The following is a 20669-nucleotide window of genomic DNA, read 5'->3' as shown; positions in this document are numbered from 1 at the left end:
GTCATTTCCACTGTGAGGTTAAACATTTCTATGCACGGAGTCGTTTTCACTTGGACACAATTTAGTACAGAACACTTGCAGACCTCAGCACGATTACATGACTATCATCCACTGATGGTTTTATATGTGTCATGTTGCTCTGCTTTTTTTTTTTTTTTTTTAACTTTTATTGTATCTTGCATCTGCTCTGTTTAAGGACAGTCTTGGGTGACACCTGCACTAAAACACACGATTTAAATCTGGTCATTCGGTAGCAATGGGAAACTGTAGGCATCTCAATTCAATTTCAGTTCAGGAGACAAGGCTACTGAAAGCTGCTTTCTTCTGAAGATTGATCCTTTTTTTTTTTTTTTAAACTTGCATCAATTCTTTCAGAGAAACAGAGTATTATGACTATGGACACGGAGAGACACAGGAAGGATATGAGAATTATGGTAGGTATTGAAGAGCCCTTTTTAAAAACAACAAATTTTTTTTAAATGAATATGGTCTTTCAGTGAGGTTCTTTGTGTTTATGAACATTACTAGGTTAAGTATTAGTATTAGTTGCGGTGATTGAATTGAGTTAGAACTGTAAGGTTTCATATGTTTAGTTATGCAGAATGTGGCCTCATTTGGTGCGTCTGTGTTCGTGGGTTTACCTTCATAGCTCAAGATGACTGGAACGGAACGCAGCGCGCTTCTGCTGGTGGGAAAGCAGCTGCTCAGAGACAAACAAAGGGACCGTACAGGGAACACCCGTATGGACGATACTGACCTCTCAACAAGCACAACGTCATCAACTATAATGTCCCATCATGACGACTGTCTCCCACGGCAGCTCGCTCTTTAAGCAACCTGACAAAAGTAATTGTCCGCCTTTCCGTTTCGCATTTCTGCTCTGGACATTTTTTTTAAAGGAAACCTGAAAAATCAGCAACTGAACGCCTCGGGACTCAATCGAAAGTTCAAGACAGTTTGAAGGGGGTTTAGGTATTTAAAGAAAAAGAAAAGCCTGTTCTTATTTTCAGTTTTATACTCTTAATCTCTTTCTGCTTTAATCTCTGCTTTTTTGCATTGGGTTTTTTTTCCCCCTTTATTTTTTACTTTTTTTTTTTTTTGTCCTCTCATTGCTTTTGGTAAAATATTTAATTGAAGAGATAAAGCCTGACTTGTTGATGAGTTGCAGATTCCCAGTAGGCTACATTTCAAAATTCTGCTCAATATTAGGAAATCAAAAAGCCATTAAACCAAATCAATTATGTAGCATAACGTAAAGGAGCGTTAATTAAGGAAAGGACAAATCTCTTTAATGTCATTGACAATTGATTATTTGTTTTAAATAGTCTTAAAAGATGTACGTTTAGCTTTAGGCTTCAATATCTTTTACATGATATTTTAGAGTTTTGAAATATAGCCCTAATAGACACTGTTGAGATGGACTGTCCTCAAATCCTTAATTTGTTAAAATAAGTTATTGCTCTTCAAAATCTGTTCTGTAAAATGATAATTGTGTTTGGATAATTGTGTTCAGAGATAAAATAAGTCAGATTTTCATAGATATAATACCATGTTATATAAAATGCATGCTCAAACTGTTTAAGAAGGATTGGGACAACAATCTCTACAAGGGTCATCTCTTTCTAATGTAAAGGGATCCTGCAGCTAAATCCGAATTTCTTGTATATATTTAAAAAAAAAAAAAATCAAATACGCCCAAACTGTACTTACTGCCATCTAGTCTCTGTACGCTCTCCAGAAAATGCAGAATGCTACCTGTGTAAGCTTGCCTAAATAGGTAACTAAATCTGTCCAAAAATGTTTTGCAGCAATTGTCAATAAAGCCTAGATTGTTTTTTATGAAACTTTTAACCTGGTTTATTTTTCTGTTTCTGTCATCATAAAAGCTGAACTGGCCTTTTAAATAACTTGATAACCTTTTAAGCACATCAATCTTTATTTATTTTTTTTTGTATATTCAAAACAGAGCTTAAATCTAAAATGGTGCATGTAGACTGGAGACGTAAACGGCACTAAAGAACTGTTCAGTGTTTCCTTTGTTAATAAAAAGCGCCATTTAATCTTTCTCTCTCTTTTTATACTTAAAAAGGACCCTAGAGGTAAGACCCTGTGCCTTTTAAAATAACCCGGATAGCTTCCTAATGTCTTTAGACAGCTAAGCATTCATTGCTTGGGTATGTATAAAACTTTTCTTGAATGCCGTTTTATTCTTTTGGTCTTACGATGACAAATGTATTGACTAGTTTGAAATAACTTGAGTTTAATAAAGGTTAGCTTTGATATTTTTCAAGTTTGAATCTGCTTTGCTTAATGAAAGTAAGGACTGAGAAAAGGAGAGGACTCCTAAACCTTCAGTGCAGCATTGTAAAGGTAGCTCTAACCCTAAATTTGTATTTAGCCAGTGTGTTATGTCTCTCTTATCTAAACCTCTTGGCGTGTAATGAATCAAAAGTTTCAGTCACAAAAATAAAAGTAACGAGAAAAAATTAAAATTAAAACATTTTTGGTATGCTAACTCAGATTAGTCTTAGATCAGACATGTAATGCAACTCTTGCTAAACGTTTTCTGTACCAGTGTGTGATGTTAAAGCTGCTGCTACTTTTTTCTTTTGCATAATCGAAATGAAACTTGTACATAATTCCTATTGTTTAAAGAAACTTCTTGAAAAGCTTGAGTTGCATGATCTTGAAATGTTTCTCTAGCTGCATGTGGTTCTTGTATACCAAAAACATTTTGTTCGATGGCAAGTTCAGAGTCTGTTCTCTTTTCATAGGGAACTGTTCATGAGATCCAGGGATGGAATCAGAGTTTGCAGCTCTCTTTTTCTCAGGTTAGTAGTCATTTTTATATATATATATTTTTTAAATTAATATTTTAATCATTGGGTATTTTTCTGTTGACACTGTGCTTGTGCTGGAGCATACTGGGACCTGATTGGCTCTTAGGTTTTATGATGCAATAACACTTTTTCTCAAAAAATCATTTTTTTTCTTTTTTAATATTATAATTCTCCCTAATTTAGTCTCCCTAATAAATATATATATTCTCCCTAAAGGCTGTCATGTGCTTCCTCATGAGCTGCATCTTTTCGAGCTGCTGCTCATGTAAAGTTAGGGAGCACTGCATGCATAAACTCGGACATCCATGATTGGCTAGTGTCGCTGTAATTGACAGCGGAGAGTGCGTCACCCCTCCCTCCCTGAGAGCATGGCCCCATTTTGCTCTCTTGGGCTCCTGGCCATGTTTGGCTGAGGCATCGAGATTCCAGCTCGTGATCTCTGGATGACAGAGTGAACACTTTTTTTTTTTTTTTTTTTTTTTTTGCTGCACTTGGGAATAAAACTGTTTTTATAATGGAGCTCTTATTCCTCTTCTACCACAACAATTTGCTAACAATTCTACACTTTGTCTACTTTTAATAGGAACACCTGCACATTTATGCAGTTATTCAGTCACCAGTCATGTGGCAGCAGCACAATGCATGGAATAATACACATACAGGTCAAGAGTCTCAGTTAATATTCACATCAAACATCAGAATGGGGGAATCATCATGTGTTTTCTATAACTTGAACCCTGGTGGTGGTGTTCATGCCAAGTGGGGTGTTTCTGATCTCCTGGGATTTTCACATCCAGCACAGTTCTGTTGATGAAAACACTGTTAAGAGGTCAGAGGAAAATGGACAGGGGTGGGTTTCCCAAAAGCCTCTTAATGCTAAAAGCATCTTAACTAGGAGAGAGGGAGTGGTCATTGTGCTGCTCGTGCCACCATTTAATGATCTTTGTGGTTCGGGCTGCCAGGAAAGATATTGTAACTTGCATAATCACTCTTTGCAGCTGTGGTGAGCAGAAAAGCATTGCAGCATGCACAAAACATCAACCTTGAGGTGCATGAGTTACATCAGCAGAAGGTCATGAACAGGAATCTGAGGCTCTCATGGGCACACTTATAGAAACTGAACAGTTGAAGATTAGGGGGGGAAAAAAATCACCTGGTCTTTTTCCAGTCTTCAGCTGTCCAGTCTGTCCATGAGAGCTTCAGGTTCCTGTTCTTGACTGACGGGAGAGGAGCCTGATGTGGCCTTCTGCTGGTGCAGCTCATCCACCTCAAGGTTGATGTTTTGTGCATGCTGCAATGCTTTTCTGCTCACAACGGTTGTGAGGAGTGATTGTGCTACTATAGACTTCCTGGTAGCTCAGACCAGCCTGGTCATTCTCCTCTGATCGGTCAAGATGTTTCAGCCTGCAGACCCCACACTCACAGGATGGTTTGTTTTTCCACCAAACATCCACACCATGGTTAATCGCAGGTCACACTTCATTGTGATGTTTTGATCAGAATGTTATCTGAAGCACTTGACCTCTCATCTCATTATCTGTAGCCGCTTTATCCTGTTCTACAGGGTCGCAGGCAAGCTGGAGCCTGTCCCAGCTGACTACGGGCGAAAGGCGGGGTACACCCTGGACAAGTCGCCAGGTCATCACAGGGCTGACACATAGACACAGACAACCATTCACATTCACACCTACGGTCAATTTAGTCACCAGTTAACCTAACCTGCATGTCTTTGGACTGTGGGGGAAACCGGAGCACCCGGAGGAAACCCACGCGGACACGGGGAGAACATGCAAACTCTGCACAGAAAGGCCCTCGCCGGCCACGGGGCTCGAACCCAGACCTTCTTGCTGTGAGGTGACAGCGCTAACCACTACACCACCGTGCCGCCTGCTCTTGACCTGTATCTGCATAATTTTATGGATTGTCCTGCTGTCACATGATTGGATGACTGCAGGTGTTCCTAATGGAGTACATGGTGAAATGTATATTTATATAACTATATATGTACAGCTAGTCACTTTAATTTGTTTTGAGAAGTTCCTGTTTATACTTGCGTTATAGCTGTGATAAGTGGTCGTTCCATAACCAGCTTGTTTTTAATTTTTGTCCCCTGCTGGCTGAAAGGCCCAAAGGGGGATTGTCGTGGCGATGTCTGTCTGTTCATCAGTCCCTCGAAGGGTGCTCACCTTCTGAAATCAGCTCCTCCTTTCTCAATTTTTGGAGGAATTTCACGAAACTTGGCAGGATTCTTTTATGTCGGTAATGCACATTGTAATTTCATCCAATTTGGTCAAATTTTACTGGAGTTGCAGCCCTTGATTTAACAATTATAATTTGACAATTTCATGAGTTCCTTCTGAAATCAACTCCTCTCAATTTTTGGACGAATTTCATGAAGCCTTGTTGTGTGTTGGCAATACGTGTATTGTTTTGTTCAATTTGGTCGCATTTTACCGGAGTTACAGCTCTTGATTAACAACCTTGTACTTTCACAATTTCATGAAGGTCTCTTTGCCTTCTGACATCAACTCCTCTCTCTCAATTTTTGGATGAATTTCTTGGAGCTTGGCAAAAGGACTTATGTTAAATTGAATTAATTTTGTTTGTGAAAATGTTCCCAGAGTTTTGACCCTTGATTAAATAACTTGTACTTAGACAGTTCCATGAGGGTGTACATTCTTCTGAAATCAACTCCTCTCACGATTTGTGGAGGAATTTCGCCAAACTTGGTAAAAGGCTTTGTTGTATGACAGTTATACGCAGATTGAAATTGTTTAATTTGGGCAAATTTTCCCAGAGTTACGCCCATGATTATTAACAAACTTGTACTTTGGCAATTTCATCAAGGTGTGCTTGCTTTCTGAAATCAACTTCCCTCACAATTTTTATCCCCTGCTGTCTGAAAGGCCCGAAAGGGGATTATGTCATGGCGATGTCCATCCGTCCTGGGAAGGGTACTCACCTTATGAAATCAACTCCTCTCTCAATTTTTGGAGGAATTTCATGAAACTTGACAGGATTCTGTTATGTCGATAATGCGTATTATTGCCATCTTGTTCAATTCAGTCGAATTTTACCAGAGTTATGGCAGAGTTGCCTGCAGGGCATATTGTGCTCTCAGAGCACTCGTGTGGGTGTTTTTTTATTTTTTATTTTTTTAAGTTAGTAAGACAGAAATGATCGTCAGTGTTACCAAGAAGCCATAGTCATGTACTGAACACCCCTGTGGTGGAAATCTTGACTCTAACAAAAAAAAACACAGGAAATTCCTTCTATAGATCTTCTTGGAGAAGTCTTCACCTTGTAGGCAACTGAACAGGCCTGAATTTTCCAAAAACATTGTAGCACAAAGATCGTTAAATGGTAGTTTGAGCACCACAATGAATGCTCTCTTTTCTAGTAAAGAGGCTTTTGGGAAACCCACCCCAGTTTACTTCATCATACAACAGTACATTTATTTATAATGTGGTGGTTGTTAGGATTAGGTTATGTAGATTTGTTGAAATGTATGAATGAGTTGTTACTACAGAAACAATAGCGCATTTAAGATGAATATAAACCTGCGATTTGTCTTGTCTAATAGCATCACTGTTGTAGAAAATGAATTGACACTTTCTAACCAATCATTTTTGAGAATCCAGATGTTCTAGGGTATAAATTTTAGCTGTAAAATCTAATGCTACAAAATAAGCAATCTAATCTTGTTTTCATTGAATAAGCCTGCTCCTGAGCAGATTTGAGCTTATTTTTCTCTTGGTAATAAGACCTGATGGCTTTGAAGAATTGGGAAAGAAAAAAAAATCCAGGACCATGTCAAATCTAATCCACATAACTGGATAATGTGTATAACGCGCACACAGAGAGAGAGAGAGAGAGAGAGAGAGAGAGAGAGAGAGAGAGAGAGAGAGAATGGGAACCAGCACAGGTGCAGTGTCTGTGGAAAAGGGTATTAAACACCTTTTCTGTTCATTCTGGTGAGTCTGGACTCAAATGTCTGAGCATGGTCTCATATTTGATTGTTTCATATTGCTGCATGTCCTGGTCAATGTTACCAATTTGATGTGATTTCCTGCAGGGAAGACCGATTTGCCGTAAAGAGGCGGTCTTAAATTTCAACAGACGGGCTTTTTGGGGAAAACTCTGAAATCTGCAGAGATGGAGTCGAACTGAAGTTCCGCCAGACACCTTTCAAGAACGGCAGAAGCTGGAGTGCTAGGAAAGTACCTCTGCGTTTGAAAAAGGAAAGAAAAAGGAAATCGATGCTCTCCATGGCGCTGCTGCCAAAGCATGCGGGCGCTTATTGAGCTGGAGCGGAAAGCGGCTTGCGTGTCCTACAGCGTCGAGTGGTCGTGTTTGTGTGCGTGTATGTGGTCACATACTGGAAATGTGTCTGGCTCATTTTCATGAAGCTTCCAGCCTTATTTTTATCTTTATTTTATGGTTTGCTTTATTAAGGTCTCCCTAAAGCACACTTCATGCTGTCCTGAAAATGACCAATGTTATTTTTGTCATGTTTTCTTCACACTCCTTGTCTACAGAATTTAATTGCACAGTTTAAACCCTGCCCCCTTGCACCTGGACAGCCACCCAGTCCAAGCAAGTAATTGTGCGCGCGCGTGCGTGCTCCATCTTTACGTTTGCGATATTTACTGGACTCTCCTGCAATTTGCACATTGCTGTATGTTAAAATTTTTTTTTTATCGTAACGCGTAAATACAGACATGAAATTGAATCAGCGTCAGCAGCTGTAATGCTTGTATGAAAATGAATGCAGTTGTCATGGCAATAACCAAACTGCAGAAAAATTGGAGTCTATCTGTATTTTTGAAATAGAAGACTCATTTGTGATGCTACACTGAAACTGTTTAAAGGTAGTGTGCAATATGTTCCAGTGCTGCTTATTTGGAAAATAAATTATTTAAAAAAAACTATTATTTTAAGGTTTTGTATTGTTCTAGGCCAAAGATGCACACTTGTTTAAGGTGTGTGCGTGTGACGTTAATGTTTCTCTGCCTGAGGGTTTGTTTTACGTTTATGGTATTGTCCTAGGAAAATATAGTGGAAAAAAAAAAAAAGCCACATTCGTATTTGTGTAGTGTTTGGATGTGTTTGTGGTGAGTTGCATTTGAACTAAAATAGACCCTCAGCCTCGGTGCACAGCACAGGTGGGACTCCGTTCCCTATCAGACACCTTTTTCAGTCTCTCGCTGGGTTCTTGGCTCCGTTAGAAATACAGCTAGGATTTTGTGATGAGTTCACTGCAGATTGTGTTTTTAAAAATGTTCTTAAGTATTGTTACGGTCTTGAATATAGACCCCTTTCACATGACGTCACCGCGCCGCAAGATTTTGTTAGGCGCCATATTGGAAGACCAAGTACATGCACTCACAATATAAAACAAAGTACGAGCAAGAGTAAAGTGACACGATGGATGATAATTCGGGTTATGTGAGTACATTACCAGTTGCAGAAAGGGCACGGTATGTGGAGAAACTGGCTGTGATTGATGGGTTTGACCCATATGATAAGACTCAGAAAAAATTATGTGAATCCAAGCACACAGTTTAACGCAAAAGTTCGTTTATATCCCGACCTTGTCAGCTGTCAGATTTATGTTAATGGACCCGGTAAGCTGGTAAATAATATTTATTTATTTTTTTCTTTACCAAATTCTAACAGAAAACGAGAGCGCCCGAAAGGGAAAACCGAGCCGAGCCGCCTCACGGCTGTAATGCAAATTGCTTTCCTCCTCGGTATACAAGTGCGCTTCCATGGCAGGGAAAAAGAAACTACATTTTGCCGCCTATGTAGTTCCCTATTTAAACAAATAGGAGTCATTCAGGATTCAGCCATGTTTTTGCTCCGTGCTTTTACTCGACCAAAGTTATACAGTATTATGAGCTTTAAATTGCATAAATAAAACCATTTGGTGAAACTTTGAAGAAGAGATTGTACTGGTTTAAAGTTTTTACCGAATGTTTTCATGTCGACTCCAATTAATACACTAGTAGAATCGATGACTAGTTTAGTAGGCCAACACTTTTTTTAAAAATTTGACAGTGCCAGCCTGAAAAAACTTGCGACAGTCAAATGGGGGAAAAAAGCAAGCTGGTCATGTTGTACTGGACTAATCTATGACTGATGAGTATAGTAAGTGATACTAGTACTGATACAATAAAACAGACGACTGTAATCTGGTAGGCAGCACGATTTACATTATTTCTCCGTGTCAGATGCATAAGGAGGACCGGACACCAATTCTGCCATCTGTTTGCTACCCAGACATTGTAAACTATTTGTTGTTTACACCCAGTGCCTACACTGCTGATGACTTGAAAGCCTACAAAGGGCTACAGGCTTACAATTATGTTGTTAGTGGCTTGGTTCGTGATATTACAGCTGTTATTAAGACTAACCTACACATTATTATTATTATTATTATTATTATTATTATTAAATTGTAGAAGTCTGGGAGGCTTGCTCCTCATACAGTTACCAACTTGAGGCCAATTTAGCATGTTTTAAATCTGAATTTCTTGCGTTTGCTTACCTCAAAGTGTCTGCAGATCATGCACAGACTTATCCATTATATCCACAGTTTTTTGCCAAGTCTCACACAGGTTTCTTTCAAGTCTACTGTTGGGCCAATAAATCATAAATAAAACAGCTCAGATTTATTTGTTTAAGTCGTTTGCCACTCCACTTTATTCTCGTGGGTTCACATACCGCTGCCGTTATCACGAGTTTGTTGGTCTTCCAAAATGGCGCAGGGTCTGTTTACTTCCGGTTTCGGGTGACGTCAGTGAAAGGGGTCTATTCTGTCATACATGGCTACTTCAGTAGGTCTTAATTTCCACGCTGCAGTGCCAGCAGGTCCTCATATACCCCTTTTCCACCAAATCAGTTCCAGGGCTGGTTCACAACTCGTTCAACTTGCAAGCCAGCTGAGAACCAGTTTGCTTTTCCATAGCTCGCGGTGCTAAGAGAAGCCACGTCATTACGTTGCTGTATACGTCAGTTACGTTGCTACGTTTGCTTAAACCTTGGCGCGAATATCGAAGCAAAAACAACGCGGAAGAAGCAGCAGCAACAATAATAATAATGGATGACTTCGTGTTTGTACAGCTGCTGCTTCTCGTCGCTTAAAAATGGTGATCTTTCGCGGTCTTGTTATTGTTGTTGGTCTTAACAACTCCGCCCCACTGACGTAAGCGGTTCTTTCCTCTGGCCCAGCAGAGAGTTGGTGCTAGCCTGGAACCGTTTTTTCTGGCCCCAGAGCCAGTTCTTTGTCAGTGGAAACAGAAAACCCGGTTCCAAACTAAGCACTGGCCCCGAACCAGCCCTGGAACTGCTTTGGTGGAAAAGCGGCATTACTGCACCGAGCCAGAATGAGCCCTTCACCTTTTGAAGAAAGGACTGTGTTCTCGGCACGACGAGCCGAGAACTGGGCTTTGGAGTTTAAACGCCTTACCCTTGGCGTAGTGTGTGAGAGAACGTTCAAGCGGATTCTCAGCACTAAATTTTTGAGCCCGTATTTGAACCAGATGGAAAAACATGTTCGTTTGCATGATGACTAACCTGAGGTTTTTCGAAGTACAGTAAGACCTCTGTTCAGTCCCAGTTAATAAGAGATGGCTAAAACCAGTGTGTTTGTGCATTAGAGCAGATCTGTTAACACTCCCCAGCTGCTTGAATAGAAATATGCATTAAAAGCTCACCAAAACTGGACAGTTAAAGATTAGAATAGACTGTGGGAGGTCTTCCTAACCTTGAGCTGCCCAGTTTCAGAGTCTGTATTCACTGTAGCCTCACGTTCATGTGGCTTTCTTCTGATCTTGTTTATCCACCTCCAGGTTTTGATGTGTTGAAATGCTTTTCTGTTCACCACTGTTGTAAAAAGTGGTTATTTGAGTTACTCTAGCCTTCCCATCAGCTCAAACTAGCCTAGTCATTCTTCTGACCTCATCACAGAAATTTTTTTTTTTCCCCCCTTCATCATTATTCTGGGATTGTGTGAGATAATCCCAGGAGATCAGTAGTTTCTGGAATACTGAAACCAGTCTGTCTGGCACCAATAAATAAAAAGCTAAAGCTCTGGGACTGTACGTGCATGATTTTATGCATTGTGTTGTGATTTGAATAATTGTTCCTATTAAAGTGGCCAAAGAGTGTACTTTTTTTTTTTTTAAATGCCATAATTTGATATTTGGAGAGTCAATGTTATAAAAATATTAAGCTGTTGCTTTAAAAAAACCCCAAAAAAACGGTCCTTTGGAGATCCGACTCGATTCTTTGGTGTAGTATGGTGTGGGATCTCCCCCACCCCTGAATGTTATGGTGTTTCTTAGTCTTAATCCCTCAAAACTTGTACGTCCTTGTAAAACTACATGTACAGGGGGCTGCAAAAATAGGTATCCAGTAAGGATTATTCCAGTATTATAATAGTGGTGCTTGGTTTCATTTAATACTAACATTTTGCGTGAAATGTTTTTTTGGTTTTCAACTGTATACCTACTTTTGCAGCCCCCTATATATGTAATGATATAAAGTAATATATTTGAATTTTTAAGGAGTTTTTGACACCAGTGTTGACCAGTGGCTTCCAGAGTCCAGTACAGGTAGTCGTCGACTTACGACTGCGTTTGGTTACGACTGACCGGTCGTAGGCCGACTAATGACCAGATCGGTTTATGTTAAATGAACGTAAGTATATTGTAATCATCTTAAAGTCTTATTTTATCAACATTTTATTTCATTACCTTGGCTCATTATTTGGTTTAAGTCAAACACTGCATACTACACTGCGTACAGTACAATTCGTTTAATATGTGCAAAACAAAAAATACGAAATACAGGTGTGAAAATAGAAAACATTTTAGTTTGAAACATACCAAAATACAAATGTAAAACATAGCAAAATACAAAATTTAGTTACCGCTGGCATCACTGGCGCTTGGCTGTGGGTTGTCTACGTCATCATCAGCTGTTGCAGCGCTCGGGCTGGCGGGAGCATTTGCTCGTTTCATAAACCCGGAGCTGGGGTGGAAACTGTTGTATGCGGCGAGAATCGCTGCTGGGAGCTGGGGCGGAAACTGTCGTATGTTCAGCTGGGAAACACTTGCCAGTCATAACCAGATGGTTGTAAAGTCGATTGGTCGTAAGTCGCATAGGTCGTAAGTCGACGACTACCTGTACTTCAGGCGGACAATGTTCAGAATACTGACAGTGACGGGGGGGGGGGGAAGAGTGCCGTAAGTGTACTGTTCCATGGGGTACTTTTTGGTGGGAAAGCCTCCAGCCCAAGTATTGTTTGCTCATTATTACAATCAATTTGTTTTCTTCTTTTATAATTTAAAAGAGGGTGGCATGGTGGTGTAGTGGTTAGCGCTGTCGCCTCACAGCAAGAAGGTCCGGGTTCGAGCCCCGTGGCCGGCGAGGGCCTTTCTGTGCGGAGTTTGCATGTTCTCCCCGTGTCCGCGTGGGTTTCCTCCGGGTGCTCCGGTTTCCCCCACAGTCCAAAGACATGCAGGTTAGGTTAACTGGTGACTCTAAATTGACCGTAGGTGTGAATGTGAGTGTGAATGGTTGTCTGTGTCAGCCCTGTGATGACCTGGCGACTTGTCCAGGGTGTACCCCGCCTTTCGCCCGTAGTCAGCTGGGATAGGCTCCAGCTTGCCTGCGACCCTGTAGAACAGGATAAAGCGGCTAGAGATAATGAGATGAGACAATTTAAAAGACTACCTTCGGTGTACTTTTCATTAGGGATCATGTATGGCTCTGTAAGATTAGTCTCAAACAGTTTGGGGGGTCAAAAAAAAAAAGCAAGTTTGAAAAATCTTCCCACAACTGTGCCTACTGAAAAACACTTAACGGGGCATATTGCATTTAGGTTAATGCAAACTTCTCCCCTTCGGACATAATGTGTACAATTGTACACACGAAGTTCTATAGCATTTTTCCTTGTGTACAAAGGGGATATCGAGGATATTACATGGTTGCGTGATGATATGAAGTTTATCTCCAAGTGGTGAACAAGTGAAAATATTTTTCAACACCTAAGATAAACTTCATATCTTCGCATCACTGTGTAATGTTCTTTATATTATATGAACACATCCATGAAAAATACGCAAGTTAATCAAAATTTTAACTTTGAACTGGTTCGCCATTTTGACAACACATTCCCCCTAGGAATGATGTCATTGGAGTGAAATATCAGGAAATGCGTCACTCAGATCCATGATGTAGTATTTCATATGAAAAGTACAAATTTTTAAACATGAGAAAATGAACTTCATATCTTCAAGCTAATCTGTGATTTTCTTTTTAATTATATAGACTAGTGCTGTCAAAAATGTCGCGTTATTAACGCGTTAACTTGACTCAATTTTAACGGCGATAATTTTTTTATCGCAAGATTAACGCTCTGTGACATGATGTAGGTTTTTCATAAGCTTTTGAAACTGCCAGGAACTTGGAACAGCGACTTTGCTTAGAAAACCGATAGCAGCTAGACTGTAATGCCACGCCCCGCACAGCCAGAGTCCTCTACCCCCCTGCCAAAGAACCAGCGCGGGCAGGGCGCGCTAGTAGAGATGGGATTTATGGCTCTTTGATGGGATCCGCATCTTTGTGATCCGTTCTTTGAAAAGAGCCGTTCAAAAGACTGGCTCATTTGGCTCTTTTTAAATATTTATTCAGTTTTAAGAAGACAGCGTCTAAAGAAGCCAGATCCCTCTGAACTGTAAACTCAATGCTATCCCAGAAATCCTTCCTGTAATATGCAAATTTGGCCGCCTCTGATTGGACAGCGCGACGCATCAACAGGCAGAAAGTGTAAAAGTACAAAATGTGTTAAGTGAGCTGAAACAGTAAAGATCAGATTCAATGCAATATTTATCAACGAACAACGGAGATTAAAAAAAGATGGATAATTCAACAGTAGATCATTTCACTCATGGTTCTCTTGCTAGCCCCGCGCCGGTGCTCAGCTTAGGTTTCACTTTGCAGTGGCTGTGTCAAGACGTGTTATGCTTTGCAATAAAAAAAAAAAAAACATTGGTACAAAGCAAGCCCATGCACTTTTTTATGCTGATAAGAGAATTACAATGTTTTTTTTATGTGACAAAAATGTGCGATTAAATTGCAATTAATCGCGAGTTAACTATGACTGTCGCGACATTAATCGCGATTAAATATTTTAATCGCTTGACAGCACTAATATAGACACATTCACAAAAAAAGGGACCCAAATTTATCAAAACAACTCATCGATTTCCTCATGCGTGACATATCGAGATTTATGTCACGGTTTTGGTTCTCCATGTCCCGGATGGAGCTCGTATGAAAAATACAAGTGGCGTATTTCCCAATAAAACACACTCATGTCCATATAATATACTAAAGTATGTCACTTCTGTATAGGTTGCAGCATTTATACGCTCATGGCTGCTTTAATAGGAGCACGTGTACGCAATTAGCCAATCGTGATGGCAGCACAGTACAAAAAAAAAAATCACCATCATGCAGTTTGTTAGTGTTTAGAATTGGGAAGAATGTAACTTTGACCATGACTTGGTCTTTCTCTGAGGTTGAGGCTGTCGCTTATCTGTTGTAGTCCATAAACGTCTAGGTTTGTTGGTGCTTTTCTGCTCACCACGGTTGTACCGGGTGGTTATTTGATTTATCATAGCCTTCCTGTCACCTCATTAGTTTGCCCATTCTTCTGACATCTCAGCAACAAGGTGTTTCTGCCCACGTAGCTACTGCACACTGGATGTTTGTGTCTAAACTCTTCAGACTGTTCTGTGTGAATGAAAATTCCACATGATCAGCAGTTTCCGCAACACTCAAACAAGCCCATTCAGCACCATGCAGCTAGTCGCTGACATTTTTTCCCCTGTTTTGATGGTTGAGGTGAATATTAACTGAACGTCTCGATCTGTATCTGCGTGAGGCTATGCATTACGCTCCTATCACATGATTGGCTGATTGAGCAGGTAGGCGTACTGGTGTTCCTAATAAAGTGGAAAATAAATGTTATATTAATGACTGACTGGCATGGTGGCTTTGTGCTGTAATCCACAGAATAATGCTTGGCTAAAGCTGCGACTATGTTGGTGGGTTGGCCATCAGTTGCCATTTTAAAAGGTTGACATTTCTGTCAATCCTGCCAATTAATGCTGATGTCTGTGTCATTGCCCTAGAGCTAGTACTGATTGCTGACTGCCTAACAGGCTTCTATGGTATTATATTAGACACAAGTCCTCAGTGCAGATTTTAATGAGCAGCACCGAGCGCTCAGGCTCCATCCAACAATTGAGGAAGCTTGTTTGTGTGTGAGTAGGAGGTGGCCCAATCTGTAAACAGTATGAGATACGGTGAAAGCAGATAAACAGAATGGCACTATTGGGGGAGCCATTCAGTCCATCTTTCTGCAGTTAATGATGATGATATACAAGCCTTGAGTGACGTGTGTGTGTATGTGCAGGACAACATGACCTTTTTGGCCTACGGCAGCAGGAGTGTGCTTATTAGACCTGTGAATTGCATGCATGACCATTTTGAGTGTTTCTGCATTTCTTCCCTTAACATGTTAAGGGTGAGAAATGTGATGGCATGAATGTCATCCAGCTTATCTTGGTGTGGGTGTGTGTGTGTGTGTGTGTGTGTGTGTGGGGGGGGGGGGGTATTGACACCTCTCTGATGCTTGTGAAGTTGAAAAATCCTGATCAGTTCAGTTTGTGATCCCTGCAATTCTACTGCACAGTCATGTCATCATCAAAACAAAGAGGAGCGCTTAAAGTATGTGTACAGACTGCAGTGAACAGAGTTTGATGATGTTTTAAATGGTGCAATTAAAATAAATTTTGCCACCAGAACTGAGTGAATTAATTGAGTGGTTAATTTCAGCCCTGATGATGAGGCTTGGGTTTAAATGCTACAACTGACTCTGATCATCTGAGCTAAAAGACTAAATATGGATGACGCTGACAATCAGCGATGACTGACTGATTTTTCATTGTAAGGGCCCGGTCCCACACCATCCGTAACTATAACTCCAACTCTGACTGTTCCTCTGCCTGAATTTAGTTCCACGCCGGAGCAAAAACACCACAACTAGTAGGAGCACATTATTCTAGGTCATACTGTACAGCTTGGACTCAAACAACCCATGTACACACTCCGGTGGTTGATATAATACAGATAGGTCACGGATTATGGAAATGTAATAAAAAAGAATACAAAATACATATATATTATTTACCAGCTGGGGGGTCCGTATGGTGAAATACCGTGACCGAGGTCTTGAAAGTACTGAGCGAGGACCTCTGGGCCGAGGTCAGTATTCAAGGCCGAGGTCACGGTATTTCACCATACGGACCGACCTTAAGCTGGTAAATAATATATTTATTTTTTTCTTTACCAAATTCTAACAGAAAACGAGAGCGCCCGAAAGGGAAAACCGAGCTGAGCCGCCATTTTGAATCCTCATTCACGGCTGTAATGCAAATGGCTTCCTCCTCGGTATACAAGTGCACTTCCATGGCAGAAAAAAAACTACATTTTGCCGCCTATGTAGTGCCCTATTTATACAAAATTGAGTCATTCAGGATTCAGCCATGTTTTTTCTTGGCGTTCGCAACAGTTAGAGGTTTTTAGCTTTCTCCTGAAATGTTTTCTTTTATTTCTTCTTCCTCAGGGTAGTAAAACTCGCTTTCGCTGTGAACACTGTCATTATCGCTATCCATGCTGTAAAATGAATGCTATTCTCCTGAGAAATGCTGGCAAAAATGTATAAGATTTTTGATAATCTTGTAAATAAATCTTATAAAAAAAAAAAAGATAAATGTTGACAAAAAATTCTACTATGTTTGTTGTTGTTGTTGTTGTGAACGAGCAAGTCACCAGAGGTCCATAACTGGGGTCCGTACTGTAGGATACGGACCCGCTCGCCAGAGTGCAGGATTTGGTGGAAATCGCACCGCGAAAAATTAAATATATATTATTTACCAGCTGGGAGGTCCCTATCGTGAAATACCGTGACCTCGGGCTTGAAAATACTGACTGAGGCCTCTGGGCCGAGGTCACGGTATTTCACAATACGGACCGACTTTAAGCTGGTAAATAATATCAATATATTTTTCTTTACCAAATTCTAACAGAAAATGAGAGCGCCCGAAAGGGAAACCATATTTAGAACAAATCTGCTACAAACTCGTTTTCGGCTTTCTCCTGAAATGTTTTCTTTTATTTCTTCTTCCTCAGGGTAGTAAAACTCGCTTTCGCTGTGAACACTGTCGTTATCGCTATCCATGCTGTAAAATTAATGCTATTATACTGAGAAATGCAAAAATAAATGTTGACAAAAAATTGCTACTGTGTTTGTTGTTGCTGTGAACGAGCGAGTCGCCAAAGGTCCGTAACCGGGGTCCGGATTGTAGGATTCTGAACCTCTCGCGAGCCAATCTTAGCACACGATTTGACGGAAACCGGACTGCGAAAAAAATACATATGCGTTATTTACTGGCTGGGAGGTCCGTATCGTGAAATACCATGACCGAGGTCTTGAAAATACTGACCGAGGCCTCTGGACCGAAGTCAGTATTCAAGGCCGAGGTCACGGTATTTTACGATACAGACTGACCTTAAGCTGGTAAATAATATATTAATTTTTTTCTTTACCAAATTCTAACAGAAAATGAAAGCGCCCGAAAGGGAAACCATATTTAGAACAAACCTGCTACTTGGCTTTCTCCTGAAATGTCCTTTTTTATTTTGTCTTCCTCAGGGTAGTAAAATTCGCTTTCGCTGTGAACACTGTCGTTATCGCTATCCATGATGTAAAATTAATGCTATTATACTGAGAAATGCGAAAATAAATGTTGATGCAAAATTGCTACTACTGTATGTTTGTTGTTGTGAATGAGCGAGTCGCCAAAGGTCCGTAACTGGGGTCCGGATTGTAGGATTCCGGACCTCTTGCGAGCCAATCAGAGCGCACGATTTGATAGAAACCGGACCGCAAAAAAAATGAGTGGTTATGGATTTTAATATGGACGCTAATAATTTACAGATTGGTCACGGATGTTTCAGTATATTACAGATTGGTTACCGATTTCATACGGATGATGCATCACGGCGGCACGGTGGTGTAGTGGTTAGCGCTGTCGCCTCACAGCAAGAAGGTCCGGGTTCGAGCCCTGGGGCCGGCGAGGGCCTTTCTGTGTGGAGTTTGCATGTTCTCCCCATGTCCGCGTGGGTTTCCTCCGGGTGCTCCGGTTTCCCCCACAGTCCAAAGACATGCAGGTTAGGTTAACTGGTGACTCTAAATTGAGCGTAGGTGTGAATGTGAGTGTGAATGGTTGTCTGTGTCTATGTGTCAGCCCTGTGATGACCTGGCGACTTGTCCAGGGTGTACCCCGCCTTTCGCCCGTAGTCAGCTGGGATAGGCTCCAGCTTGCCTGCGACCCTGTAGAAGGATAAAGCGGCTAGAGAATGAGATGATGCATCACGGATAAAAAATGAAGACATCTAAAACAATTAAATGTTTGGACTGCTGAAGTTCATAATTAAAATATCTTACCTGCATTTATATGTTTACTTTATTAAGTTACGATTGGGGCGGCACGGTGGTGTAGTGGTTAGCGCTGTCGCCTCACAGCAAGAAGGTCCGGGTTCGAGCCCCGCGGCCGGCGAGGGCCTTTCTGTGCGGAGTTTGCATGTTCTCCCCGTGTCCGCGTGGGTTTCCTCCGGGTGCTCCGGTTTCCCCCACAGTCCAAAGACATGCAGGTTAGGTTAACTGGTGACTCTAAATTGACCGTAGGTGTGAATGTGAGTGTGAATGGTTGTCTGTGTCTATGTGTCAGCCCTGTGATGACCTGGCGACTTGTCCAGGGTGTACCCCGCCTTTCGCCCGTAGTCAGCTGGGATAGGCTCCAGCTTGCCTGCGACCCTGAAGAACAGGATAAAGCGGCTAGAGATAATGAGATGAGATGAGAAGTTACGATTGATATTTCATGGAAAATCACGTAGCTATGAGTAAAAGATCTGTGCTTTGTATTGTATTTTTTATTTTCTGTGAATCCGTATTCCGTGATGCAACAAGGATGTACAAAGACGCCCTGGGAAAAACAGGATGTGCTCAGACAACGTCACATGTAAAGAATGACCTGATTGGTCAGCAGATGTTTTATTGGATCAGGTTCAGGTCTGGAAAAATGGCTCCAGAAGCAATCTCACTGATACGGATAAACCCAGGCCTGGGCTATTGGGATCGATATCGATCTAGTGTGAGCACCAACCACATAAACTGCAGGGGACCGATTTATTTATAGTTATTGTGGGACCGGGCCTTAAACTTAGAATTCTTTCAAATTTGTCAGACATGTTTTTCCGTGGCGGCACGGTGGTGTAGTGGTTAGTGCTGTCGCCTCACGGCAAGAAGGTCCTGGGTTCAAGCCCTGGGGCCGGCGAGGGCCTTTCTGTGTGGAGTTTGCATGTTCTCCCTGTGTCCGCGTGGGTTTCCTCCAGGTGCTCCGGTTTCCCCCACAGTCCAAAGACATGCAGGTTAGGTTAACTGGTGACTCTAAATTGACCGTAGGTGTGAATGTGAGTGTGAATGGTTGTCTGTGTCTATGTGTCAGCCCTGTGATGACCTGGCGACTTGTCCAGGGTGTACCCCGCCTTTCGCCCGTAGTCAGCTGGGATAGGCTCCAGCTTGCCTGCGACCCTGTAGAACAGGATAAAGCGGCTAGAGATAATGAGATGAGATGAGATGTTTTTCCGTATGTAGATTAGGATTTTCCTGAAATGACAATGAAATCTTTAAATCTGATTTCCTGTGTTTTCACATGTGGGGGATTTTAAAATGCTAAAACTTACATGCAAACAAGAAACACAGTGTAGAACTAAAAATAATAATAGTATAAAATGTCAAAATTTGACCCTTTATGTATCAAAAATATGACATCCTATATTTTTTTGTTCCATCATAATTTATAGCTCTCTATGACCAGCTGTTCTTTCCACATTTTGAAACAAAAGCCTAAGCCTTGTGAAGGTCTTTAGTTTGCTCAGCACAAGATGAATTGAACTGAGTCTTTGTATGTGGAATTTGGCTCGCACAAGCTTTTATTCTACTTTAGTCTCTTAACCTTTTACTGCACTCCTCTCCCACATCCTGATAAGTACAGGAAAAAATGTTCTGGCTCTATTAAAAAATTGGATTTCGTGCAAATGACACGTTTCGAAGAAAGTCAGGCTTTCTTTTTTTTTTTTTTTTTAAAAGCCTGAGAAAGCTGATGGCTAACGCATGCTGTTTTTAGAAGGTGGATATTGCAATGTGATCAAATCCGTTAAGCGTTAATGAGACGCTCTGTTTGTTTGTCATCATTCTTCTGGCTTTGGGGACGGCGAAATGCAAAACTGCGTCGGAGACAAAATATCATCTGTTCAATCTCATTCGTCTTTAATCCATGGCTGCGTAAATGTCAACAGGGTAAGATGTTGATAGAACGAGGCGACTTTGTTGCGGTTAAATGAATAACTGCTGTCACAAAGAAATGAGCGAATGGCTTTACGGTGTCACTGTATTGATTATTATTGTTGTTGTTTTTTTTTTGTAATACTACCTTGCTGTAAACGAATCTCGAAAAATAAAGTATATTCTGCTGTCATTCTTTAAACCTGTCAGTGTTTGTTCATCAAGTTACAGCCAGCTTGCTGCAGGGAAGCAAAGGATTCAGTTGAAGGCCTTGATACGCTCTCTGCTACCCAATCTACTGAAAGTAGGGCAGCTATAAAAGGCTGATGGATACTTCTCCAAAA

At 41.0% G+C, this 20669-nt stretch overlaps 1 protein-coding gene across 7 annotated transcripts in view; it reads left to right on the top strand.

Moving 5' to 3' along the window:
- The window catches only part of khdrbs1b (KH domain containing, RNA binding, signal transduction associated 1b), a 59640-nt gene that overhangs the window by 12623 nt on the left and 26348 nt on the right, over positions 1–20669 (top strand). For 2 of the 7 annotated variants that reach the window (XR_009651205.1, XR_009651204.1), the window contains exon 8: positions 2775–2831. Coding sequence is in view for 3 of the 7 variants with exons in the window: in XM_060904702.1 (XP_060760685.1) it covers positions 376–434; positions 650–756 (166 nt within the window). In the remaining 4 variants the exon portion in view is untranslated. Of the gene's footprint in view, positions 1–375; positions 435–649; positions 1845–2774; positions 2832–6915; positions 11012–20669 lie in introns of those variants that run through there. The other 5 variants (XR_009651202.1, XR_009651203.1, XM_060904703.1 and 2 more) reach the window with 5 other exon arrangements.

Source organism: Neoarius graeffei, chromosome 22 (genome assembly GCF_027579695.1).
Source record: "Neoarius graeffei isolate fNeoGra1 chromosome 22, fNeoGra1.pri, whole genome shotgun sequence".
Lineage (NCBI taxonomy): Eukaryota > Metazoa > Chordata > Actinopteri > Siluriformes > Ariidae > Neoarius > Neoarius graeffei.
Note: the sequence above shows the minus strand (reverse complement) of the source record. Positions and strands in the feature narration are given on the sequence as shown.